Here is a 26,075-nt window from a genome sequence, read left to right on the forward strand (position 1 = left end):
CCCGCTGCCAGCCAGCCGTGTCCCAGGCGCCCTCCGTTCCCCTCCCCCCCCCCACTTCGCCGCAGGGCAGAGCTGGTCAAGAGTTCTTTGGTACGTTTCTACATCACCTGCCGTCAGCGCCGTGCTGGGGCCGGGGGGGGTGCTCAGGGCCCGGCGGGGCCAGGGCGGCGCTCCCAGGGCTTGGTGGGCGGCGGCAGGCGGGAGGCGGTGGGGGTGTCCCCCGTGGGCGAGGCGCGGGGGTGCCGCACGCCCGGCGGCTCCCGCCCGCTCCGCACCATCCGCAGCACCTCGGCCAAGGAGGCGGCGGGCGGCGGCGCCGGGGCCGGGACCCGCTCCATGGCGGGATCGGGAAGGAGCGGCGGCAGCGGTGGGGCGGGGCGGGCCGTACCACCGGCGGGGGGCGGGGACGGTACTACTGCGGCGGGGGGAGCCAGCCCCGGCCCCGCAGCCCCGGCGAGGGGCGGCGCAGCTGGTGCCGCGGTTGGGGCTGAGCCCTCGGCAGCCCCATGTGCCGGAGCCGCCATGGAGGTGCCCCGGGTGCTGCTGGCTGCCGCTCTGCTCCCGCTGCTGCCCCGTGAGTACCCTCCAAGTAGCCCCAGGACAGCCCCGGGGGCGGACGGGCCTGATGCCAACCAGCCTGTGTGTGAAGAAAGAGCACCGCCGGGCTGGCAGCCGTGCTGGGTGGGATGTGTGAGGGATGCAGTGCCCCTAAACCCCTGTCTCCCCCAGTTGGCAGGGCAGCCATGCCGCTGCCCACCCTGGCCCCACCACTGAGCATGGTGGTGGCCGGGCAGCGTCGGCGGCTGGTGGTCTGTGTGGTGAGCGACCTGGCCCCCAGCTCCGGCCATGCTGTCTGGATCTCCAGCGGGAATGGCAGCGTCCTGCCGTCCTTTGCCTACGGGGCCTCTCAGGAGGATGGTGGCACCGTCTGCTCTGTCTCCCTCCTTTCAAACGACCTCCTGGCCGAGGGAGAAGTCGCCTGCCATGTCGGGGCCAACAGGACCTCCCCGTCCCACAGCTCCAACCCCATCCGCATCACGGGTATGACCCTGCTGCACCCCTTCTGCCTGCCTTGCCCACGGCTGCCCATCCAACCTGTTGGATGCCCCGGTGGCCCCTGAGGAGGGGGTGGCAGGGTCTCTGGGAGCAGGGAGCAGGTGTGAGGCCGTGGGCCAACGTTGATGCCTCAGTTGGCAGGCACAGGAAGGGGTTTGTGGCCAGCCCTGCCGCACACCTGGTGCTGGGCTGCCAGCGCCTCCCCAGCTGCTCTTTCATCCCACAGGCAACGAGGAGGTGGCAGAGCTGTGTCCTGGTAGCACAGCCGGTGAGTCTCTGGCCCTACTGTCGTGGAAATGTCAGTTACCAGGGAGAAAATTCTGCTGGGTTCCTGCCAGGGGCTTGACTGCGGCTGTGTGGTGGTTGGGATGGGTTTTCTCAGAGTGTGAAGGCACTTACTGGGAAGAATGGGTATGGTGGGTCAGAGCCAGCCTGCCTCAGGGACAGCATGAGGGTGACATGAGGTGACTCTGAGACATGTAAGGCTTCCAAATCCCCCTGAACCTGGCCCTGTGGCACGCCTGGAGAGGATGTGGGGGCAGTGGGGTTTCGCCGCCTTTCCATTGCAGTGTTCTCGGACCACGCCTTGTCAGCTCTGCTCATGGCTGTTCGGGTGGTGCTGCTGAAGGTCATGCTCTCAGATGCCCTCTTCACCTCCATCCTCCTCGCCCAGAGCTGAGGGCTTGGCAGATGCCCACCCCTGAGGGGTAAGTCCCCCTATTTCAGCCTAGGGGTGTGAAAGGCACCCAAAATACTCTAGAGACTGGAGAGGGAGGGAGAGACACAGTGTCATTTGGGGGGGTGCAGGGTGGGAATCTTGTGTTGCGGGGACAAGAGAGAGGGGCTGCCATGTTTCTGTGGGTGGCATGGCCCCGGAGTTACCTGGAGAATGGGAAAGGAGCCCAAGGTACCTCGGGGGGAAGGTTCCCAGAATTCCAGGGCAGGGAGGGACGCCGGGGGCGGCCATTCGCACCGGGGCCACGTGGGCGCTCGGCGGGACCGCCCGGCGGGGCCGCGCGCGGCTGGGATAGGCGGGCGGGGATTGGTCGTGAGGGCCACGCGCGCCGCCGGGATTGGCCGGCGCGGCTCGGTCGCCATGGTTACCGGGTGGGGCGCGGCGGGAGCGCGCCCCGGAAGCGGAGCCATGGCGGCGGCGGTGGCGGGGGCAGCGCTGTTGGTGATGCTGATGGCGGCGGCGCTGGCGAGGGGCGACGACTCGGACTGGGTGCGGCTGCCCAGCAAGTGCGAGGGTAAGCGGGGCCGCAGGGAGCCGGGGGGATCGGCCGTCGCCGGCTGTCTGTTCGAGCCGGGGGTTTCTGGTGCGGGGCTGCGCCACTGCGGGCTGCCCCTCTGCCCGCCTCCTGCGCGCGGGCACCGGTGTCCCCGGTTCGTAGCTGGGGCTGCTCGTTTGTGCTGCTTACAGTTCGTCTCCGCGACGCTTCCTTCCTGAGCAGTTCCTTGGTTCACAGGCAATCCGGGGCAGATCATGACGGACATTTGCTGTTTGCTGCGGCTTCCTCTGTCTTTGCTGTGTAGGGACATGTGGAGCTGGACGGCAAAGAGAAAATAAAGAAATATGGAGCTCTTTACAAAGTTTTCCTTTCTGAGGAAGTAGCTCTGGAGACACTGATGTCCGAGCTCCGCTGTGACACCTGCATCCTCAGAGAAGCATCAGAGCGAGCACTGACCACACTCTGCTCCTCTTCCTGCCCAGGCTTGGAACCCGTGTCAGCGTGCAGCAATAGCTGCAGGCAGCACCTGGATAACTGGGTCCAGCAGTGAGCACGCCTGGCATGTGTGGTGTGGAAAGGGACATCCTCAAGGCCTGAGTCCAGAGGGGCTGCAGGAAGGAACACTCATCCCACCTGAGAAATGGCTGCAGACACCTCCAGCCCCTGGTGCCAGCAGAGAAAAGATCGTGCAGGAGGTGCACACAGGGCTTCTCACCACATGCATGGGAGTTCTGGAGAAGCCACCTTGCACTCCTGCCTGTGGCACGACCCTCCGCTCACATCATTGCCTGGGACAATGTCTCATTGCTGCCGCCAGACGACTCTTGCTGGGGCTTGGCCCTTCTTCTAAAGTGGGGCTTGAAGAAGAGATGGCTCCTGACAAACAGCAGAGGACAAAACTTTCTCCAGCTTCCTGCAACCCTAGTTTTGGGCAAGCAAAGGCCACACCATGCCTGGCTTCCACCCCTCCGACACAGTGCCTGATTTCCACCCCTCCACATTTCCAGTTGTAAATACCTGAGATATTTCTCCTGCTCTCTTTTTCTATAGCTCTGTTGAACTCTTTTTACAGAAGAAATAAAGCTTTTTTTTAGTTTTATAAAAGAAACCATGCACTGTGTTCTAAAGCTGTTGGTGCTGTGATCTCTGCTGCAGTGTTGCCGGAGCTCATGGCCTCTCTGGCAGTGGCACAGTCCATAGCCAGCACCTTGTCCTGCCAAGCCAGCCGCTTGGTCCCCAGCACAGTCCCTGTGTCCCCAGAGCACTGAGGGAACCATTACCAGGTGGGATGTTCTGTGGTCACGAGGAGAAACTACGACCCATTCTGGGACATGCGTTGCAAAAAGATCCTGTCTTCTTCCAAGAGGAAGAGAGCAGCTTGTGTCGTGGAGGTAGAAGCTTCGGGGGGAAACCTGCAGGCAGAACTAGCCCTGTCTGACTTCCCAGCTGTGCCATAGAGGCTGGCTTACACTGAAGCATTGTTTTGGGTGTTCCTGCTTCAGGAGTTCTCCAGTGGAAGCAGTTGAGCCATTTCTGGTTATTTCTTTGAGCAGCCAAGGTGTGTTTTGTGCTCACAGCAGATTTGGTGTGCTTGGCTCCTGGTGCTAGTTCCTGCTGCTGTCCCAGCTGCTCTGTCCCACTGCCCATCAGAACAGTGACACTCCCTAACTTGCCTGTGCTCTCCTCCCTGCAGTGTGCAAGTACGTGGCTGTGGAGCTGAAATCTGCTTTTGAGGAGACTGGCAAGACCAAGGAGGTGATTGACACCAAGTACGGCTTCCTGGACGGGAAGGGCTCTGCCGTCAAGTACACCCAGTCGTAAGTGGGAGTGGGATGGGGGTCTCCTGCTGCTGTCACTGCCTGTGGTCTGCAGAGCTGGGGGCTTTGCGAGGCTGTTCCTGGGGGGCCATGCTAAGCCTGAGCCCTCATCTTCATGCAGGGACATACGATTAATTGAGGTGACAGAGAACATCTGCAAGCGGCTGTTGGATTACAACCTGCACAAGGAGAGGAGTGGCAGTAACAGATTCGCGAAGGTGAGGGCTGTCCTCCAGTTCCCTGCTCCCAAATGTCCCTTGCCCATCCTGCACTGCCAGGGTGACAAACCACGTTCATTCTTCCCATCCTCTGGATCCCCTGCCAGTGCCCAGCATCAGAGGCCATGCTGCCCCCCAAGTCAGGCATGGGGTGCCGTCCTTGGTGGCGGTGGGCAGGCCTCTGCCCTCGTCTGCATGGAGGGAATCAGAGGCTGTCTTCCTGTTGGTTTTGGAACCACGTTTGCAGATAGGGACTTGTTGCCACTTGAACTCCCTCCTGGTAATGCTGATGCCCCAGGGGCCTGACTTTGTCTGGCTTGCACGTTCCTGCATTGCCGGGCAGAGTTGTGTGGCTGATACTGGGAGGGGAGAGCGGGAGCCTGGCAGGAGGAGCACCACCTGACCAGGCAGCGCTGCTCCTTCAGGGCATGTCGGAGACGTTCGAGACCCTGCACAACCTGGTGCACAAGGGCGTCAAGGTGGTGATGGACATCCCCTACGAGCTGTGGAACGAGACCTCCGCTGAGGTGGCTGACCTCAAAAAGCAGGTACCCAGACCAGTGGGATTGGCCCTCAGTGGATTCTGTGACCTGGTGGGCCAGAGTAGAAGGGGAGAGAGTCTAAGGGTGCGCTGCTGGAAGCATGGTGTTGGCAGGACCTGCTGTCCTGGCCCTGGTCCTGCCGCACCAGCACGTGTCTGAAGCTGGGCTCTCCTCTCTGCCTAGTGCGACGTGCTGGTGGAGGAGTATGAAGATGTGATCGAGGACTGGTACAGGCATCACCAGATGGAGGATCTCTCCCAGTTTCTCTGCGCCAACCATGTGCTAAAAGGAAAGGACACAAGTAAGTCCTGGCTGCTGCCAGGGGCTGTGCAGGAAGGGCAGGGGAGCCTTGCCCAGGGCACAGGGAACCTTGCCTCTCCCCAGAGCCCACTCTGCCCCTCTCTTCCCCAGGCTGCCTGGCAGAGAAGTGGACTGGCAAGAAGGGCGACTTGGCAAGTGTGGAGGAGAAGCAGAGCAAAAAAAAGAGCGGGAAGAAGAAGAAAAAGGACCAGAAGGATGAGAGCGTGGGAGCTGCCAGCCTCCTGGACAGAGGGGAGGCCCTGGAGGAGGGGGTCCAGGAGAAGGCTCCGCTCACCCACAGCCCAGCTGATGAGCTGTAGACACGCAGCCCCAGCCCCCGTGGCTGCCCGCTCTGGGGTTTCAACCCGCTGTGCCTCTGGGTACCAAAGGAAAAGGGACTTGCAACCCGGGGGAGACCAGAGCGCCCGGTCCTGCCTTGTCAGCCTGGGTGCCATCCTGCGATTAGGTGTCACGGAGCCGCGGACCCAGCCCTGTTGTTCCTCCCTGCCGGGGGCTTAAGCTCCGGGAGGCCGCGAGTGCTGCCCCGGCGCCGGCTCTTCGCACCGAGCCGGGACTGTAAATAAAGACGTTTTCCCCAGAGCCGCCGCTGCGGGCCCTGCTTCGCCCGCGGTGCCGGGACGGGCGCAGATGCTGCTGCGGGCGGGAGCAGCGGTGTCCGCGGGGGGCCCCGCGGGGCGGGCGGGCCCTGACCCTGCCTGGCCGAAGGTCGGGGCCGCGGGGGGCGCCAGGCGACCGGTGATTGGCAGGGCCGGGGGCGGGGATTGGCGGGCGCGGCGCGGATTGGCGGGGCTGCGGCGGGAGGGCGTGGTTTCGGGAGGGGCGCGGTCGGAGCGGCGATTGGCGGGCTGACGGGGGCGGACACGGCGGCGATTGGCGGGCGGGCGGGGGCGGACACGGCGGCGATTGGCGGGCGGGCGGGGGCGGGGTCTCGCGGCGCAGCGGGGCCGCGAGGGCCGCGTCGGTGTCCGGGGCCAGGTCGGTGTCGGTGTCGGCGCGATGGTGGACAGCGTGTACCGGACGCGGTCGCTGGGGGTGGCGGCGGAGGGGCTGCCGGACCAGTACGCGGACGGGCAGGCGGCCCGCGTGTGGCAGCTGTACATCGGGGACACGCGGAGCCGCACGGCCGAGTACCGCAGCTGGCTCCTGGCGCTGCTCCGCCAGCACCGCTGCCGCTCCGTCCTCGACGTGGCCTGCGGCACCGGGTGAGGCACTGCGCCCCGCACCCGCCTGCCCTGCCAGGTGTCCCTTCCCGCTGCCCGGGGTTACCCGGGGCCTCCCTGCCCTCGGCCATCCCCAGTGCCCCCTTCCCTTGAAGCCCTCCCGGCCCCCTCAGTTCGGTCCTGCTGACAGCCGTGTCCCCAGGGTGGACTCCATCATGCTGCTCGAGGAGGGCTTCCAGGTGACCAGCGTCGACGCCAGCGACAAGATGCTCAAGTACGCGCTGAAGGAGCGCTGGGAGCGGCGCAAAGAGGAGCCCTTCGATCGATGGGGTGCGGGGACTGTGGGGACCGGAAGAGGCGTGGGGACATTGACACCCCACCCCGGCGCAGGGGACTCTGCCCTGTGCCCCTCTCGTGTACTGTCTCTGGCCCCTTGCAGTGCTCAGGCCCCTCGTCTGGGGTTGCTGCTGGCCGGGTGGCCTTGCTGCAGGGGCAGGCAGGGACCTGCTGGTGCCAGCTGCTCGGCAAACCCAAGCCATGGTTCTTGCCTGACTGGCTGCTGGCCACAGACTAGATCCAGCACCTGCAGGGGCCAGGGAAGGGCTAGGTGGTGCTGGGATGGGGTCTTGCAGGCAGGGGAGGCTGTTGTGTGTCCCTGCCCTCATCCATTTCCCTGTGCTGCAGTCATTGAGGAGGCCAACTGGCTCACACTGGAGAAGGACCTGGAGAAGCCAGGGGATGGATTTGATGCAGTCATCTGCCTCGGCAACTCCTTTGCACACCTGCCTGACTTCAAAGGTGAGTTGGAGGCAGGGGAGGGGAGGGGGAGTACCTGTGTATGTGTGCGCGTCTCCTGCAGGCTGAGAATGTGCCCTAACTCCTGCCATTAGCGGGACAGGGGATAACACACAGTGGAGCTGCTGTGTCATGGTGCATCTCCAGGGAGGCTGAGAACATGCCCCAGTTTGTGACATGAGTGGGCCCATTGGGTTCCATAGTGGCGGTAGAGGAGGTGTGTGCATTTATGTCACACCTCTGGCAAGGCAGGAGCTGGCACACCCAGACTTGTGCCACAGGTGGGGTGGTGGGTTCCCCATGTGAGGCTGAGAATGTGCCTGAGCTGATGCCATGGGTGGGGCTGTGGGTTCTCCAACTTGAGACTGGGGGGGAGATGGTAGGGGAAGGGGTATATGTGTGTGTCTACATGGGTAAGATGGGGCCTTATGGGCTGTGCCATGCCAGTGCCTGGAGACACCACCATTTCCTCCCCAGGGGACCAGAGTGACCACAAGCTGGCCCTGAGGAACATTGCCAGCATGGTGCGGCCTGGAGGTGTTCTGGTCATTGACCACCGCAACTATGATCACATCCTGGCCACGGGCTGTGCACCGCCTGGCAAGAACATCTACTACAAGGTGGGTGGCTGGCAGACCCTGCCCCATCCCAATTCCCTCTGCCCCAGCCCTGTGGCCCCAGGTGGGGCAGGCAGCAGGGCTGTGTCCAGGCTGGGGGCCACTGAGTCCTCCTGTGGTCTCACAGAGTGACTTGACCAAGGACATCACCACCTCAGTGCTGCTGGTAAACAACAAGGCACACATGGTGACCCTGGACTACACGGTGCAGGTCCCCCCCACTGAGGCGGGGGCAGACCCGGAGCTGAGGTGAGAGGGGCTGCAGAGGTGGCTCCCGGCATGGGGGGTGGCTGGCACTGTGCCCCACTGTCCCCAGGCCTCACCAGCATTGCCTCCTTGCAGCAAGTTTCGGCTCTCATACTACCCACACCGGCTGGAGGCCTTCACAGCTCTGCTAAAAGGTGCCTTCCAAGGGAAGTGCCAGCACAGTGTCCTGGGCGATTTCCAGCCCTACACGCCGGGACAGGCCCATGTGCCCTGCTACTTCATCCACGTCGTGAAGAAGACAGGCTGAGGGGGCCATGGAGATGGGACTGTGGTGGTTGAGAGCTGCGAGCAGCTCTGGGGACGAGCAGGGGGTGGGGACATTGCTGAGAGCTGCCTGGGAGATGCCGCTCCTTAATTAAGAACACTTGTGAGAGCTACTGGAGATCATGGTCCGTGTGTCCCTGTATGGGCAGGGTATGGGGCAAGGGGGACAGCCACAGCCTGGGGGAAGCATGGGGTGGGTGCAGGTAGTTTCACCTCCAAGCCCCCAGCTGCAGGTGCCATCCATGCTTGTGTGGGGTTGGGGGTCCCCTTGAAGTAGAGACAAGGGTGAGCTGGCTCCCAGGTGGTTACACATCTCTGCTGAGCCCACTGCAGCACTGCTCACAGGAGTGTGCTGCAACCTGTTTTCTCCTTTGCTTGACACCCCTCAGCCCCATCCTGGGGGTAACCACCCCCCCCACCAGGGCTCCCACATTGGAGCCTCCACCAGTGCTTTTGCTGTGGCTGCAGCTCCCTCCTTTTCACCCTGGGGAAGATGTGGTGCTCAGATCCAGTAGCACAGTGCAGTGCGGTCAGGGACAGCTCTGCCCAAACACGCTAAGCTGCCAGAGCTGGAGCAACAGGGCTCCAGGCAGGCACCAGCTGCAGCTTCACACGTGGAATGCCAGAAGCTGCTAGGGAGCCAGTCCTTTGTGGAGGAGCTCAGTGGGGAGCAGGCCTTCACAGCCACACCAGGGATCCAGCTGCCAGCAGGCTCAGTGCCGACAGCAGCAACCCCTTGGGCTGGGGCACACATGGGCCCCTGGCTGGGCGTGAGGCTGCCCCGGGGCTGCACCAGCAGCTGCAGGGACCTGGCGGTGGCAGCTGCTGGCCAGCTGGTGGCCACACGCAGCTCAAGTCCCATTTGTTTGGCACCCTTGGTAAAGGCTGGGAAGCCGGGCATACACACTGCTGCCAGCAGCTGCTGTGAGGCTGCAGAGGGAGGTGAGACAGGACTTGCAGGGGAGTCTGGGCCAACTGGTGCTCAGCACAAGTTAGTGCAGACAGGGCAGCTCCAGCCTGCTCCAGCCAAGGTTTGAGTATTTCCAAGGTTGAAGCCCTCCCTCGCTCTGTGACAAGTTTTTCCTTTTATCCACTGGGAATTTCCTTGCTGCCGCTTGCCCCCCCTTGCCTCATGTCCTGTCAGCCAGCACCTCTGCAGACGGAGCTCAGCTCCCAGCAAAGCAAGCCCCATTCCTTCAGGCTCTCCTCATCTACCAGGAGCTCCAGCCATTCTAGTGGAACGAGAGTGGTCCCAGCCCAGCTCACAGATGTGCTCCCCACTCTACCTGCAGGACAGGGATTTCTCTGCAACACCCAGCCCACCCAGGGGCTTGCAGGGACCTTTCCAAGCCTACAGCCACCATCAGCAAACAACAACTTGAGGTCAGGCAGTGAATACCTAGGTGCTAAAACCCTGTATTTTATTCAGAGACTACATTAAGTCCAGGCCAGCTGGAGCAGCAGTGTGCTGCTGCCCTCCAGCCAGCACCCCTCACTGGGGAGGGGCTGACACCCCAACAAGCAGCTGCCTCCAGCCCTGCGCTTTGCTGACAAACTGGATGCAGTTTCAGTCTTGCTCCTCTACCAATGCCCTGTCACCCATGGAGACACTCCTACAACTGCCCACAGCTGTGGGATTCAGCTTCCTCCCCAGGAGGAAGTCATCCATGCTCCCAGCAGCCACCGTGTGCTGCACCAGATGTGAGGGACCCTTACAGAACCCACCACTCTCCTGGCTGAGCAGAGCAGCATTTCCATCAGGCTTTGGCTCAGGAAACTGCACAGCCACTACTTCCACCCAAGCTTGAAAGAAGGGGGCCCAGGAGGCATCAGAGAAGAGCACGTGGGTGCCTTTTTGGGCTTGTTCTCATCACTCCTCCAGTCTCAGCTTTGCTGAGCATTAGCAGGCTGCAAACTTCTGCTGGATGAGTCTGTACCTGAGCAGCTCCTGCTCAGAGACTGATGGCTGCAACCTTGCAGCAGCCTGCAGAAAGTCTTCCATGGTCAGGATCAGAGCAGAGCTCTCAGTATCCAGCCCTGCATGAGAGAAAGAACAGGAAAGGGCTGAGACAAATGCAGGGGCGGCTGGCAAGATCCAACAGCCCCACTCTCCAGCCACCAGAGACTGCAAGGAAAACCTGTCTCACTCCTTTCCCCTGAGGCCAACCACTGGAGGTGAAGATGACCACATCTGTAGAAACTGCCTGCCAGCCAGTAACCCAGAGCCCAGCATTGTGGTTCCAAAGCTGACAAAGGCCTTCTTACACAGCCCAGTTACCAGCAGTGGTAACTCTCCTCTCTGCCCACGTGCTGGGCTGCTCCAACACGTGGAACAAGTAAGGGCAGGGCTCTTACCTTCCTCAATCCATTCCACCTTGTGTTTGACAGCGCACATCATGGCGTCTGAGCACAGCGCATAGATGTCTGCTCCTGTCAGCTGAGCTGGGCATTTTTCTAGGATGGTGGTGAGATTCACAGAAGGATCCAGTTTAAACCTGCCAAGAGAGAAAAATGCAGGTGTAAAAGCCACATAAAAAACAGACCAGGAAAGCTGTGACAGCCAATGTGACTGGGCAGGAAGAATCAGAGTACTCATGTTTAGCTGCTTCTGGACTGTGCTCTGCATGCTTAAAAAAAAGTATTAAAAAAATCAAAGTTTATTGTTTTTTTTCAACATAGTCACCTCTCAGAAATTTCCCTGCAGCAAGATCTTCTCTGCAGAACCAAAGGCAACTTTGAATCACAGCATCACAGCACAGCATGGTCTGTCTGGGTTGGAAGGGGCCTTAAAGATCATCTGGTTCCAACCCCCCCGTCATGGGCAGAGACACCTTCCACTAAATGAGGTTGCTCCCAGCCCCATCCACCCTGGCCTTGAACACTTCCAAGGATGAGGCACCCAAAATTTGTCTGGGCCTCTCTGGTTGCGGGTACCTGTTAGGGAGCACAAAGGATGCATGGAGCAGTCTTGGAGCCATGGTGCAGGATGAACTCTCTAGAACACCATCTGTTTATGCACTTGGTGCTTGACTTCTCACTTAGATAAATTAAATGCTCTGCATGCCTGGGAACAGCCTACAGCCAGGGCTGTGTAAGAACATGTTTAATTACAGACAGTACAAACCACTGTACCACCAAACCATCCCATCAGAGCCACGCTGCAGACAGCGAGCCTCCTTCAGCATGACCAGCACACTGATAGTAGGCATGGCTGCCAAGACACATGGTATGACAAGCTGCTCACCACCAGCCCACACTCTTGCCTCTCCTACTAACTTATTGTCACAGGCAGCAGCAATCACAGCTATCCATGACAGAGTCCCTGCAGAGGCAGAGTCACAGCCACTCACCAAGCTGTGGTGGGTGGTACCTCTGCACTTGAATGCAGGGCTTGCCTCTTCTCCCTTAAGAGATGCTCTCAAGAGCTCAGAGCAGCTGGGGAAGCAGCCAAACCCTGCTGCTCAACAAGATCCCACACAATCAGAGATTGAAAAGACACATGGAGCACATGCTGAACACTCCTGAACATCACAGGAAGAGAGGCAGTGTGATGAATGGAGCTGCCTTCACCCTTGGATCTGCAAACAGCAGGGGAATTCTTGCAGGATGCAAATGGGAGCTTCCTGCCATGCAGCTGCACTGCAGTCTCATGGCACTGTTCAGATTTGGCTGAGCTCAAGAAGAGCATATGGGCACAGTGGCTGGAAAACTCTATTAACCATTCCACTTGGACAGCCAGGCTGAGCTGCTCCCATCTTGCAGGAAAACCAGTCCTAATTCTGCTTCTGGAAGTTGCTCTGTTCTCTTCCCCTACCTGCTGGCTGTGAGTCAGTGACCGCAAGTGCTGCCCAGGGCTCTGACATGAAGCCGAGCTGGAGAACACTAAGTATCAACCCCAGGAAGGCTGTGACCAATTGGAGGGTTGTGGAAGCCTGCTGGGAGAGCACAGGGTCACTCACTTTCTGGTGACGGCACTCAGCACCTGCAGCTGCGACTCCCGATCTTCGTTTATGCCCACATAGACCATCTTGTCAAACCTGTCAGACGAGAGAGGACAGTCAAGAACAGGCCAAGGCAAACCTGCCTTGTGCTCAGCTCTGTGCACCAGGAACTGAAGGGTGGCCCTGAGACAGCTCCTTTTGCTGCCAAGTTCATGGATGATACAAAGCCTGGGGAGAAGCAGTCAATGTGCTGGAGAGCAGGGCTGCTCTACAGAAGGACAGGGGCAGGCTGGAGAAATGGGCTGATGGAAACCACGTAGCGTCCAACAACAGCTGATACACAGTTCTGCCCCAGGATGGGCAAGACACAGGCTTGAAGACCACCCGGGGGGCGATTCTGCAGAACAGGCCAAAGGGACCACTTCCTTCACCAGTTTGGTGCCACAGCAGGTCCCTTATTGCCCTGCTGTGCTGTTAGGGCAGTAAACCAGAGTGGTGGGGAGAACAGGCTGTGGTATCTTGTGCTGCTGCTACAGCCACAGGCACTGGCCTCCTCTTGGCTTCCTATCTCCCACATAAGCCAGGGCCAGGGACCTTTAGGAACAATCTCTGGGAAAGGAGTATTGTGGGGACACAGTCCATCCAGCTCATCACTGCCTGAAGAGCTCTGGGAAACTACCCTGGAGAGCTGGGTAGGATGTGACATACCTGCCTGGCCGGAGCAGAGCTGGGTCCAGGAGGTCAGGCCTGTTCGTGGCTCCAATGACAAACACATCTCTGGTGGAGTGAAGGCCATCAAGCTCTGCCAGGAGCTGTGAGACAACTCTGCAGGGAGCAAGACAGGATGCTCACAACTAGGCCTTGGCAAGTCACCCACTGTCTCCCTCAGCCACCAAGGCAAAGAGGAAGAAGCGAGTCCACTGGCAGGTCCATTTCTTGGACTTCAGCTTCTATTTCTCCTCCCTAAAGAGACCTGACAAAGCTATCCGGAATTCTCTGACAGCACATCCAGCATGCATGTGGGTTCGTTGCGTAGTGAGTCCAAACCCCTGGTACCCAGACAGTCCTTCAGGTCTGTGCTCAGCTCTGAACCCTTTCAGTATGGCCACACAAGCTTATACTTGCTATCTAACATTGGCAACACAGACCAAACACAGACAGGCTTGTATGGTTGTGGCTGAAGTTTCCCACTCTTATGTGCTGGCCAGTTCTAGCTGTCCTTGCAATGTGGTACTGCCCAGCAAGTCCAGCTGCCCAGCAGTCCATGCCAAGGACACGCTGGCAGGCCAGCCACGCTGCCAAACGGTCACTGAAGCACTGAATGGTTTGGGTTGGAAGGGACCCTAAAGATCAACTAGTTCCAATCCCCCCACCACGGGCAGGGACACCTTGCACTATACCAGGTTGCTCAGGGCCCCATCCAACCTGGCCTTGAACACTTCCAATCCTCAGGTCAGTGAACAGCACATGTTGCAGATCTAGTTCTGCAGCCACGGGGCTTAAACTGGTCTGGCAAACACGGTATTCCAGTGCTGCACAGGCCTCCTGGCACAGGGATATCTCCACCGGGTTCTGGGATCAATGTGCACCATACCCAGTCCATTCCAGAGCTGGTCGTATGTGTGTGTGAAACTGGATGCCAGGAGCACATGATGTCACTAGAAAATTCTGCAGAACCCCTCATGGACAAAGAGAAAGACTGGATGGGGACTACCAGCTCACCAAAAGAGGCTTGGGGGAAATAACCCTATTTCTGGGTATCTCTAAGCTGTATATACGTGGCTTCTACCAGAAGCAGCTGAAAGGTTTCCCACCGCATGGAAACAGGAGTTAATAGGAGGAGAGCACAGCAGGGGTGTGAAGGATGACTGTGGAGAGACCAAAGGGAGCACTTGGCAGCCACAAAAGCAGGTGGAGGAGACTGTCTTAACCAAATGTTTGCACAACAAGATTGGGCAACTGGAACCTAAAGCAATGCAAACAGCAGTACTAATGTTCAGAGAGAGGAAACAGGCCATGCTCCCTTAAGGGAGCTGGGAGGGGAAAAAGTAGAGAAAGAGAGGTGGGATGGACTCTGCCTTGCAGAGCAATCTTATGCATCCCCCGCAGCTGAGGCAGGTATGCTGCTCTCCCGAGGACACATGATGCTCACTTACCTATCCATGACACCCCCTGAATCTCCACTTCGCCCACGACTAGGGGCCAGGGAATCCAGTTCATCAAAGAAGATAATGCAGGGAGCAGCTGCCCTGGCTCTGGCAAACACTGGAAGGAGACAGCACAAAAGGTGAAAAAGACCTGGAGGAGCAGTCAACAGCAACAGGACCTGCTGCTCTCCCAGCAGGGAAGAGTTGTGGATGGAAACCTGATGCCCACTCTATCACCACCAACAACTGCTTCTGAGCCTGAGTGGCTCAGTAGAGTGGGGACAGGCAGCACCCAGCAGGATGGGCCCCAAGGCTCAGCTGTGTCTCTGAGGGACTTCTGTCCTGTTGGGAACACCAGGGACAAGAGCAACAGGAGCAGAGAGCAGGAGGGCAAACAGCAGCAAGGCAGGCAATGGACTGGGTGTAGGAGATAATTGGGTACATGCCCTTGCTGAGAACTGTGGGTGGGAGTTGAGAAGAGGGGTTTAAGCACTACCTCCTTCCCTTCAGCACTACAGAAAAGCCCAGTCTTCCCATATGCAGAAGCACAATGCATATCCTTACCATTGCGCACATTCTCTTCGCTTTGCCCGACATACATGTTGATGAGCTCTGGCCCTTTCACGCTGTGGGGCAGAGAGAAGAGGGAACCAGTTAGAGGATGCCCATCCCCTGCCAGGAAAAGTCAGTCCCATTGTTTGACCCCCCTCGCTCTTCACCTAAGGAATGTCATGGTGCATGTTGTTGCCACAGCTTTTGCCAGCAAGGTCTTCCCTGTCCCTGGAGGCCCATACAGCAGCAGACCAGAGCGGCACAGACCCAGTGACAGCAGCTCTGGGTGCTCCAGGGGCAACTGGATAGTGTCCAGTATCTCCTTCTTCACCTCTTGTAGCCCACCAACATCCTGCCAGGACACCGAGGGGATCTGCCAAGAGAGGGAGAATCCTTGTCAGCACCTCTTCCTGAGCCCCGAGCATGCCTGGGCAGCTCTTGCTCCAGTATCCAGTATCCACATTTCCCCGCTTCCGAGCTTTGCAATAGGGAAAACAAACTGCACACGTGCCCAGCCATGCTGCACTCACAGCGTGCACCTCATCTCCAATCCTCCATCGCACCTCATATCATCTGTCAGCAAAAATACCCCAGGGAAAGTAGGGTTGCCTGCAGCTTTGTGGGGCACAGTCCTGCAGCAGACAGCCCTTGGGATGCATAAGGGAAGGCAAAAATTAAGAAAGAACAAAAAATTAAAAAAAAACCAAACCAAACCTGGCCCTAGCAATTATGAGCTACTTGTGTTCAGGGCACCCTGCCCACCAAGGCAATGAGACTGTGCAAGGGCTTCACACCTTCCAGAGCAGCAGAATCTGGGCTGCCAGGACTTCTGTGATGTAAATGAGGATGTGAGAGACAGACATCCTGTAGGACAGTGTACAGAACACTTGCTGCTTTGGAAAGGGGAGATGCAAGAGCAAAGTCCATGTATGCTGACAAGAAATAGATAGGGATGGGGTCAGCTGCAGACACGCAAGGGTCATGGCAAATAGAAGAAAGACAGCAAACCTGAGACGGGTAAGCCATGCCACTTTGGTTATTTTGTGCTGAGAAAAACAATCCTGGAGGATACTGCTGCTCTGCTCATGGCTTTAGAAATAGCTGGAATGCCACAGTCTGCATGACACATCCTCCTGAGAGGCAGAGCAGCTCTCCTGGGAACATGCAGAGAAAGCAAAGCTCCAGAACACCTCCCGCCAGCTGCTGGCTGGGTGGGGAACAGGTGCCAGCGCAAATGGGGAGTTTAAAAATAGGCTAGGGCAAAATTCTTTTCCCCTCAGCCAATTTTGAACTCCTTCCTTTGCTATTTGAGATTATGTTATCTCATGCTATTTCTCTAGCTGTCCAATAAATCCACCAGGAAAATCAGGTCAAACAAAACAAAGATTTCCAGAAAAGAAACCTTTTAAAGCAAAAGGTCACAGGCACTCCTTCTGCAGTGCCAACGAATGGAAGAGCTGCCCTGTCCTCTGCATTCTTTCTTATATTGCCTCGCTAGAAAGAGCTCTACAGACATCAGCACAGGAGCTGGAAAACTGCAGCAAGGTTGTTTTAAAGGGAGCACATTGTAAGTCTAGGACATGTTGCAGACACTGCTAGCAACTGGAGGTTTGGAATTAGTGTCCTCTAGAAGGCTCAAGCTTTAACTGCAAACAAATATGTGAATAACCAGGAAATGCAAGCAGGGAACTGAAGGCAATGTATGTTGAGAGTATCTAGGTCTGCTAATGGGCTTTCTGAACTGCAACCAGTTATTAAGAAATCAATAAAGGAATGTAAAATACAAACAAAATTAGCTCCCATTCACACAGCTCACTGCTGTGTGAATTATGGTTATTTGTCTTACAGAGAACTTGGCAAACACCTCAAATCAGAGCTCACTTCAGTTTCTAGTAAATTTATGCATTAATTAAGTGCTGGAGTAGCTCCTGGATGATGACATCAGCAAGGTGTTTTCTTGTTAGGGCAGACTGCAAGTGGGCAGTTGGGGAAGATGTCACAATAACTGCTCCAAGGCCAAGGTTTCCTGTCCTGTGCAGAGCTCAGTTGTTTGCACTCATGGGTGTGGAAAAGGTTCTGATCACTTTGCTTGGTCCTAATACCACATTACCCAGCAAAAACAGTCACCCCAAATGCTGTTTCCCTGGGTGCCAAGCTGCCAGAAGTGGATCACACCCCTCCTGAGAAGCTGACTGCTGGTTTTCTCAGATTCTCCATGTCGCTTTACCTGAAGAACTCCCAAACTCTTCAAACTGCTTGGCTGTCAGAAAAGCCCATGCCAGTCCAAGCAACATCCAAGGCCAGGGATCAAGTCTAAGGCTTCTCACATGTGGAAAAACTCCCTCACCAGCCTGTGCCACAGCCTCTCAGTTCCCAGAGGCCAGGTGGCTGGGGAGACCTCAGTGAGGCAGCCAGCCTGCAGCTGCCTTTGCCTCTTGCACAGCTAGAACCCCTATGGCACCAGCCAACTGAGTGGTCTGCAATTAGTATGGCAAGGCCTTCCCTGCCAAATTCAAAGCCAAGAGCCAAAAGCACTAGTGGGGGAAAGCCCAGAGGGGACTGTTTCCCATTCAAAGCTGGGGGAATACATGGAAGGACAGAGCAGGAAGCAACATGCCAGTGCACAGCCACCTTGAGCCAACAGCCAACAGCTTCTGGAGAACCAACCCTTCCTACCTTCGGGGCTCCCACTGCCTGTGAATGGGTGTCATGCAGCTGGTCCAGCGCAACACTAAAATCCTCCTCAAGCACTGGGAACCCAGCAGTGCAAAAATCTCTCTCCACTTCTTCACTCAGTCCGCCTGGAAAACTGAGGAAAGAAAAGGGAAGGACTCAGGCTCTGCCCCACTCCTGGCATTATCGGGCTGGTTGCAGCCTCTGCCCTCCCCCACCTCCTGCCCTCTTGTCTGTGCTACCTCAAGGCTTGGATGCGGGTACAAGCAGCTCGGCTGCTGTGGGACAACAAGGCACAGAAATCTCCCAGCACAAAGCCCTGTGAATGCAGAAACAAAGAGCATCAGTTCAGCCACTGACCACAGTTCCATCTAGGCCATAAAAAGTGTATGGGGAAAAATTCTTTGCAGAGATGTTCTTTGAACCTCTGTGCCCTGGTAAAAGGCTCTAGCTTCTTTTTTCTTCTATTAGCTCTGTCTTGTAGCTGAGCTGAACATCAGACAGCACCTCTGCAAATGGTGTGGAGTCCTTAGGCTCTAGAAATCTGCACTTAAAGCTGATGTCTGAGGACCAGGATTAACCACTGAAAAAGTTGACTGGACTGTGGGAATTAGCCCCTTTTTCCAAGACCAGGTGTGGGAGATGGGCCCAGCAGTCCCAGCCTGCCCATCTCCCCATGCTGCTGTGGTTTCACTCACGGCAGTCCTGCGGGCCAGCTTGGATAGGCTCACTTCTTTGCCCAGAGACAGACTAGCAGTCAGCATGCTCAGCATCAACCTCCTCTGCTCTTCTGAAGGGGCTTCAATTTTCACCTCATGAAGGAAAGCACTCTGCAAGTCTGTAGGAACATCCTGGGGCTTGCAGGTTGTGCCAATCACCAGGACAGGATGGCTGTTGAGAAAAGGGGGACAGCGTATGGTCTCAGCTCTGTGGAAGCTTCCCTGTTACATTTCCATCACGTATGCCAACTCACTGTCCAATGCCTAGGCCTTTTTCCAAGAAATACACACACACTGGCTGAAATGTCTTGCAGCCACTCTCCTCCAGCTTGCCCTCAAACTGCTTTGTGAGCTCTGTCTCCAAGTCAAGGCCCTTCAAGTGACATCTTATTTCTTCACTTGATGTCTGCCACCCTGCTACTTGACATCAGCCTCAAGATTCTCCTGGAATCCAGCTCCCTTCTGGGGTCCCTGATACCCTTGGCATGTCTCACAGCAAACACGCATGGTTTGCTCATCTGAACAACTCAGGAACCAGCTTCAGACAACAAAGCTTCCTGACTGCCTCTGCCATTAAGCTGGAAAAACAAGGGACTTCTGAAGTAAACAAGTCTGGGAAAGACTCCATTGGATTAAAAACAAAACAGGACATGTTAGCAATCAGTTACCTTGAGGTAACAGTGACTGCTGCTCTAGGAATGGCAGAAGCAAACAACTACTTCAGATGCCCACAGCAAACATGCAGGGTCCATACCTCAGTGCTGGGTCTCTGTCCAGGAGCAGCTGCCTCAGAGTAGCAATGACCCTGGCATCCTCTCTCAGCCCATCTCGGTCTCTGCCAAGCACTTCAATGTCTTTCAGCAGGAGCACACACGGATGGTACTGCTGGGCCTGGGTGAAGGCCATCTGTACTTTCTCTTCTGTGGCTGCACTGGTATCACTGCACAAACTAACGCAATCGACCTGTGAGACAGACCACACAACACAGCCTGCAGAAGTTGCAACATGGACAGCTGGAGGACCGAGGACAATGTTCACTGCCACAAAGCCTTCCATGGGCAATTCACAGGTCAAAGGAGATCTAAGTGGATATTTCCCAGAGGGACCTTCAGGTCGTATTGAAAATAGACACATTCAGGACTCTCTGGCATGGATAAATGGCTGTTTCTTGCTTCTCTGCAAAAGGTGGGGTGGACAGGAGGGTCTTATCTGAAAAAGGTGAGGCAAAGGGACCAGAGAAATCAATATGGTGGGTGTCACAGCTCAGCAACCTAAGCTGGAAGGGATGGGAGAGCTGTGGAAGACAGGTGTCTTGGAGGAACAGTGCAAAGAGTAGAGAAAGAGACTCAGGAAACTGTTCAACACGTGATGCACAGGCTCAAAGTGCAAGAGGAAGGTAGAAGGTGAGGGTGTGTGTTGGGGGGAAGTTATAGGTGGCTAGAAGCCCAGACACTGTTTACAAAGCAAACACTTGATGAAGTCATGCAAGGGGAGAGGTGACTGGTGAGCCTTGAACAGCAACCTGAACACTGCTGGAAACAGGCAGTGCTGCCTCCTGGTGCTGCAAGGTTGTGCAGGGAGAGCCAAACCATCTCTGGGATTCCCTGAGCCGCATCCCCAAAAAGGATGCTTGGAGCAGACACAAAGGATGCTCAAGAGCAGACATAAAGGGTAAGGACAGGGACATGGAGCAGAGGAACTCCTGTGCTCCACATACTATAGAAAAAACCCAGGAGTTAGGGTCGTGGCAGGCCATATGGCAGCAGTATCTCTATGCAAGTACAGAAAGGCAGAGAGAAAGGACAAAAAACTGTTGATCAACAAGTGGTAGAGATAAGAGTGGGGAAGAGTTACTGTGTCCTGGTAGGACAACAGACTAAACAGTCAGAGAAAGGGAAGAGCAGGTAGAATGGTAGCATAAGCATTGCAGTCAGTGAGAAAGGGAGGGGAGAATGTAAAAGCTGGGATAGGAGAATAAAATGGACAGCAAATACCTCTAGCTTCAATAGTAAGTGTGTTAGTCTTTAAAAGCAGCACACAAGGCCAAAACCAGAGTTGTTGCCTTGCATACACATCCCACTAGAACCTGAGGCCATCTGACAGGACAGGGCAGTGACAGAGTGCTCCCAAACACATCCTACACACGGATCTGTGAGATCTCTGCAATCTTGTACTGGATCCCAAGAGCTATGGCACATCTGCAGAAAAGTCAGAGCTCAGCACCAATAAGGATCATGTCCAGATGAGCTGCACAGCAGTGGGCCAAGGTTGTATCCACCTCCTCCACTGACCAACTGTTACAGCTTTACTTGGATAGAAAAGAACAGGAAAAGAGTAATGTCAACTTAACAGGACCTAGCTTCTAAATAGAAGAAGAAAACCCAAAACTTCAAAGTGCTTAGCTTGTTTTCTATGAGTTTACTCTAAAAATAACCACCAAAAAAAGGAGCAAGCCTACAATTTCCTTCCACAAAAAAGGAGCCTTCCAGCTCTGTTCTTTCCATCTTTCCTCCTCTTCCACATCATTTCAGAAACTCTCCTAGAAAAGTCACCATGTGACTTCCAATCCTCTTACTTTTGCAAACATAACTCTACAGATGCAAGGAAATTAAAGCATTTGTGAGATATTCCCAGACTGTCAGAGTGAACAAAAGAGGCATGCAGAAGGAAAATAGCATTTTTAACACATCTTGGTTCCCAGAACTTCCAGTGCTGGACAGAGACACGTGCTAGACTTCATTTTGGCCATGGAGCTTACCTAGTACAGCCACAGCTGTAAGAACATGGGAAGGGCTGTACCAGTTCAGACCAAGAGTCCATTTAGCCCACTATTTTGTCTCCAAGCATCACCACATGGGGCTGCTTAAGAGTAAGATCACATATAATCCTCTCCCCTAAGTACTCTTCCAGGCACCTACCGTTCCTACCAAAAGGGATTTTCCCAGCCAGATGTGGTTTTGTAACAGTAGATTTCTCCTCCAATTACTCTTACCTACACAAAGAACTATCTCCTTTAGCTTGCCTGTACCCATTAACTTCATCTGACAGCGCCAGGCCTCATGCTAGCACAGAGAAAAGTGAACACTTTCCACTCTCTGCTGACTGCTCAAGATCTTGTAAAAAACCTCTTTCAAAAAGATCTTGTAAAAACCTCTATCAAACTCTCCCTAAATTCTTTATTTTTCAAGTTGAAGGGCTTATTCAGCTTTTCACCACACAGAAACTGGTGTAGACCCCTGATCTTCCACAGTGTCTTTCTCTGAATTTTTCCAGTTCAGTTTTATGCTTTTCTGAATGGGGACATCAGAACTGTGCATGACACTCAAGCTGTGGCAAGACATGGATCTGCACAGCAACAGCAGCTACTCTCAAGTTTGTTTCCTAAAATGTGATCTGATTTTTTACATATATGGAGAGGAGAGCACAAGTTTTCATTAAGCCATTGACATAAACCCAAATTCTTGATATTGACAGTCAGCTTAAAATATATAATTTTCCATATAAAACCAACTACAGGGAATTTTACCTGCCACTTCACTGCTCAGTCACTTCGTCTCATTAAAGTTCTCCTCTAGTACAAGGACAGTCTATCTTCCTTTTCTCTTATCTTTAATAACTTGTTAATAACTTAGTTATCAACAAACCATCACATCACTGTTCACCCCCTTTCCCAGGTCATTTCTGATCTCTCAGCGCAGATGCCTGCAGAGCTCTGCTTCTGATTGTGAAGACTCGCCAAATACTCCCATCCTGCTCCCAACCTTTAACAGCACTTTATCCACGTCAGGACCTTCACTCAGGTCCCTCCACTCCTCAATTTCCCAAAGAGCATTTTCAAAACCTAGGTAGACTGTGTTGGTCAAGTTACCTTCCCCATGTGTTTGGTAACAGATTCAACTTTCTGAAGGTTTAAAGAACAGGACTTCTTGTCGCAAAAACTACATATACTCTTCGCAAGTAGTGAAGTCATCCCAGAGTGTGCTAATTTGATCCTTCAATCCAACCTGCTACAGCTTTGTGCCCTTTGAAGAATGCTTCTTGTTTTCAGCAACTGCCCTTTCCCTGCTGTTCATCTGTTTTGTCTTCCATTCATTTTTCTCATGGCCATCTCAATACAATCTATGCAGTGGCCTCATGTTGTGGCACAGTGTCCCTCACGTACCTCCACAGCAGACGCAACATTTCCTTATCTTGTCCGACTCTTTCTTTCTAAAGAAACCCCATTTTGATGTCACTCCCCTTTCAGAAGCCAAGCACTGCTATGGAAAATATGGGGGCTTTTTTGCTCTTGGCAGGGGTGGGGGGAGGGTGGTCAGTGTGAACAGTTACAGGGCAGCTTGTGTGCAGGCTGAGAGATTTTGAACCAGGTCTGGCACACATGCTGACATGAAACCAAGGGCTGCTTTTACCAATGGCTGCTTTTCTTTTTCAGCCTTCCCACCCAGATAAAAAAGATCTCAGCATCATCTGTGTCTCACTTTCCAACATGCATTTTGCCCAACCTATGCAGGGACAATTTAAAACAAACACTCAATGCCACTGCAATTCCTGCTGTGATCACGTCTCCAATTGAATTCCAATTCTCCAATCTCAGTATATTTTAGTTCCTGCCACACACTAGGGTACAGTTTCAACTCAATGCCCTGTCAAATGAAACACAACTGCGTATGGCAGTACTTGTGAAATACATCAGCCTGACAGCAACAATAGCAACAGTCAGTGAAGAAAGGCACAAATGCAGACCCTGGACAAAAAAAATCTCTAAATTACTGACTCTGGAGCACTGCAGGGTACACTCCAGAGGAAACATCTCTTCGTGCTTATGCTCGAGGAGCTAAGCTCAGCATACTCAGACTCCTTTTGTCTGCGTGTACGCATGAAAGCAGCTCCTGGGTAGGCTCGTGTCATGGCTGCAGCAAGGGTGTTGGTATGTCTGACTTAAAGAACATTTCCATAACTCTTTATATGTTGTAAATCCACCCATCAACTGGCCACAGGAGGAATTACCTTGAAGATGTGGAGGTTGAGGCAGCTACACGCAGCTCTGACAGCCATCAGTTTCCCGCTGCCGCTTGGCCCCGAGAGGAGAACGCTGGTGCTGCTGCTCAGAGCACTTACCCTGTAACAGACAGGGAGTTTTCCCAGCGACCAGGAAACACAGTCCCACCTCTTCCAGGGCTCATTAGAAGGAATTCTAACTCACCGACTGTTTAGGTGAGGACGAAGAGCATCACAGAGCTGCTTCACAACATCAGAAAGTCCAGCAGGAGACAAACTGCTCCAAAACTCATGGCTGCTATAGGCTGGGGCAGATGGGACAGCGCTGTTTGTTGAACCCACCTGTGAGAAAGGAAAAATAGCACTCTGTGGAACATCATTATCTCCTGTACACCCTCCCTGCTCTCGACTGACATCTTACCAGATAAAGAGAAGTGTTCTGGGTGTCCACCAGGTAACCCTCAGACTGCTCGCCTTCCACCATGCCTAAAATCTTCTTCACTTTGAAATAAAGCTCTGGCCACCTAAGGGAAAAAACAAGCAGTCTAAATTGCTGAGTGAAGATCTTGAAGGCAAGAAGAGTATGGTTGTCAAGAAAAAGACAGCTGAAAAGAACAGGTAAGCAGAAATACTCTGCCCTTCTCACAGAACCCACAAGGATACCTTATGGATCCTGCTGGGATCTGGCCAGACAGACCAACAGTACTGTCAACAAATACAGCTTCTGCTGGTGGCTTCAGTGCACAAGTACAGCTGTACTAACCTTATTTCATCTACCTAAGAGCTCAAGACATTCTCTCTTCTGCCATCACTTTCTTCATCACACTCCACAGATTCATCTGCAGCATATAAAATCTTACAGCTTATGAAAGTCTTCTCTGCAGGCCGCAGTCTAGGACTCACCCAAATACCATGACAGCCAAAAGCATGAGCATCCTGCCCTGGTCTGGAACCGAGTAGTATTGCAACATGACTCTGGTGCATCCTGCATGAATGGTCCAAGGCAATTCCTTGCACTGCACGCCTCAGTTAACTGTGCTGGTTCCCTCAGGGACACAGCTGAAGCATTTACATTAACATCGGCCAAATGTCACTTCGAGCACCTCTACTCTGATACAAAGGTGACCTTCTCCCACTTAGCACAGAACCATTTCAAAGCCATATGAGCAAAACCAGGAAAGGCAGAATTGGTGGCAAACAGAAAGTTATTCTAACATGAACTCTAAGGGCTTATATTCACATTTTGATGTTTGCCCGGCTTCCACTTAGCTTTCTTTTATGTGGCACTGACTGTCCTCAGGCCACCCCTTCTTCTTCACCCTTTATCCTCATCAGTTTCTCTACCTCTTTTTCTCCTTTCTTCCCTTCATGACTATTCGAGTGAGCTAACAGAGGCTTCCCTCTTAGCTGCAGCCCTCCATAATCCAACAAAAACACTTCCCTCTTCCCTGTAAATTAAGAGACAGATAAACACTAAACTCCAGGGACTGATCAGAATGGAATAAACTGTCTCAAGAGAGTCAATAGTGGAAAAGTATCTTTGCTCTTCTGGTACCATGTAGCAGAGCCACAGTTTGTTGACACCTACCTTAGGAACTTGCCTGCATTTGCTTCTATAAATTCAGTATTTCCAAATGTTGGAACACACAGGATGTCTCCCTCCTGGGCCAGCCTACAAAAAAAACCAGAGTTTCACCGGTGAAAGAGAGTAAATCCTTCTGGTTGTGTGTCTTCCCTGCCCTGTATCACACATGTTTTTATAGAAAAGAATGTACCAATTCATACCTACTCACTCCTTGCCTGTAAATAAAGTTATCAATAGCCACTGAAAGATTGGGCATGCACTGGATGAGAGCAGGCGTACCCAGACTACTAAGGGGAGCCTTCTGGGAATGGTATAGAAGATGAACATCCTTAGAGTGTCTCATCCAGACAAAACATCCTCCTTATCCATGGAACAGCTGGGTATAATTCCAACAGATAGCCCTGGCAGCCAAACAAATGATGTTCGTGTGTAGGTGTCAGGAGAGAAGATGGCAACATATCCAGTTTCCTGACTACTCAACTTCATTCAAAGCTGAGAACCGAGATTACAACCATGGCCCAGAATGGAGGTTTGTGAGCAGCACTTGCAAGCCCTTGGCACTGGATGGCAGATCACGAGAAGGATACTTGAAGATGACTTCCTAAGGACAGGACAGGAGGTGTTGCATGCAAGTGGAACACACTCGAGAAGATAGTTCAAGGTGATATCCTAAAACTACACAGCCCCTGCACTGAGGATGTTGATGATGCACATCATCAGCGTGTCAGATCCGGGTGCCACAAACACACAGCAAGGGTGTATCTCATGACTATGCCCCACGAGCAGACACACGTGTCCGCCCCACAGAGCTCACCGGGGCGTTTCGAAGTGCCTGTAGAGCACGCGGCTGTAGCCTCCCTGGGCGCAGTAGGCCGGCGAGCAGATGATCTCTAGGTGCAGCTCTTTGGCGAAAGGGGGCACGGAAAGCACAGACCGGCTGCCCTTCCCATCCGCCGCGCCGGTCCTTTCGTACCTCTGCAGAGGGGATGGGCAGAAGCGTGAGCCCCCGTTGCCGCCGGCCCGCTCCCCGGGGTGCCCGGCCCCGGCTCACCTGCAGGCGGAGGTGGGCGGCAGCAGCGGGGTCGCAGCCCAGGTTGAAGGCCAGGGCGGGGTCCAGCAGCGCGGCGCCGTCGGCCGGGCAGCGGCGGGCGGCCCGCGGGTACTCCCAGGG

General features: G+C 54.7%; 4 protein-coding genes across 7 annotated transcripts in view; 3 read left to right on the top strand and 1 right to left on the bottom strand.

Moving 5' to 3' along the window:
* The first annotated feature begins 451 nt into the window (after positions 1–451).
* On the top strand, positions 452–3,830 carry PTCRA (pre T cell antigen receptor alpha). 4 transcript variants are annotated; one of them, XM_027697047.1, is made up of 5 exons: positions 452–574; positions 730–1,041; positions 1,283–1,324; positions 1,626–1,763; positions 2,771–3,830. In XM_027697047.1, exons 1-4 carry the CDS (start codon positions 523–525, stop codon positions 1,733–1,735), a joined length of 516 nt encoding a protein of 171 aa, XP_027552848.1. In that variant the 5' UTR covers positions 452–522; the 3' UTR covers positions 1,736–1,763; positions 2,771–3,830. The 4 variants fall into 4 exon arrangements, with proteins under 4 accessions (XP_027552848.1, XP_027552850.1, XP_027552849.1 ...); XM_027697049.1 differs by having other exon boundaries at positions 1,650–1,763; XM_027697048.1 differs by lacking the exon at positions 2,771–3,830 and adding an exon at positions 2,526–2,764.
* CNPY3 (canopy FGF signaling regulator 3) lies at positions 2,152–5,765 on the top strand. The gene is made up of 6 exons (XM_027697044.1): positions 2,152–2,306; positions 3,982–4,105; positions 4,227–4,323; positions 4,749–4,871; positions 5,049–5,166; positions 5,277–5,765. The coding sequence occupies exons 1-6, from the start codon at positions 2,153–2,155 to the stop codon at positions 5,483–5,485; spliced, it is 825 nt and encodes a 274-aa protein (XP_027552845.1). The 5' UTR covers position 2,152; the 3' UTR covers positions 5,486–5,765.
* A 301-nt stretch (positions 5,766–6,066) lies between these two features.
* Positions 6,067–8,407, top strand: GNMT (glycine N-methyltransferase). The gene is made up of 6 exons (XM_027697045.1): positions 6,067–6,388; positions 6,549–6,676; positions 7,031–7,144; positions 7,619–7,761; positions 7,886–8,007; positions 8,101–8,407. Exons 1-6 carry the CDS (start codon positions 6,183–6,185, stop codon positions 8,270–8,272), a joined length of 885 nt encoding a protein of 294 aa, XP_027552846.1. The 5' UTR covers positions 6,067–6,182; the 3' UTR covers positions 8,273–8,407.
* Positions 8,408–9,685: 1,278 nt separating this feature from the next.
* PEX6 (peroxisomal biogenesis factor 6) overlaps positions 9,686–26,075 on the bottom strand; it is a 17,695-nt gene continuing 1,305 nt past the window's right edge. Inside the window, exons 3-19 of the mRNA XM_027696995.1 lie at positions 25,956–26,073; positions 25,719–25,879; positions 24,908–24,991; positions 23,741–23,843; positions 23,525–23,661; positions 23,329–23,440; positions 19,076–19,284; positions 18,301–18,493; positions 17,845–17,921; positions 17,606–17,738; positions 15,097–15,302; positions 14,942–15,003; positions 14,387–14,495; positions 12,939–13,055; positions 12,249–12,326; positions 10,645–10,784; positions 9,686–10,326 (exon numbers count right to left, since the gene is read on the bottom strand). Coding sequence (XP_027552796.1) covers positions 10,190–10,326; positions 10,645–10,784; positions 12,249–12,326; positions 12,939–13,055; positions 14,387–14,495; positions 14,942–15,003; positions 15,097–15,302; positions 17,606–17,738; positions 17,845–17,921; positions 18,301–18,493; positions 19,076–19,284; positions 23,329–23,440; positions 23,525–23,661; positions 23,741–23,843; positions 24,908–24,991; positions 25,719–25,879; positions 25,956–26,073 — 2,176 coding nt within the window. The 3' untranslated portion in view covers positions 9,686–10,189. The remainder of the gene's footprint in view (positions 10,327–10,644; positions 10,785–12,248; positions 12,327–12,938; positions 13,056–14,386; positions 14,496–14,941; positions 15,004–15,096; positions 15,303–17,605; positions 17,739–17,844; positions 17,922–18,300; positions 18,494–19,075; positions 19,285–23,328; positions 23,441–23,524; positions 23,662–23,740; positions 23,844–24,907; positions 24,992–25,718; positions 25,880–25,955; positions 26,074–26,075) is intronic.

The sequence above is a fragment of the Neopelma chrysocephalum genome, unplaced genomic scaffold (assembly GCF_003984885.1).
Source record: "Neopelma chrysocephalum unplaced genomic scaffold, ASM398488v2 Primary Assembly neopelma1_117, whole genome shotgun sequence".
In the NCBI taxonomy this organism is placed as follows: domain Eukaryota; kingdom Metazoa; phylum Chordata; class Aves; order Passeriformes; family Pipridae; genus Neopelma; species Neopelma chrysocephalum.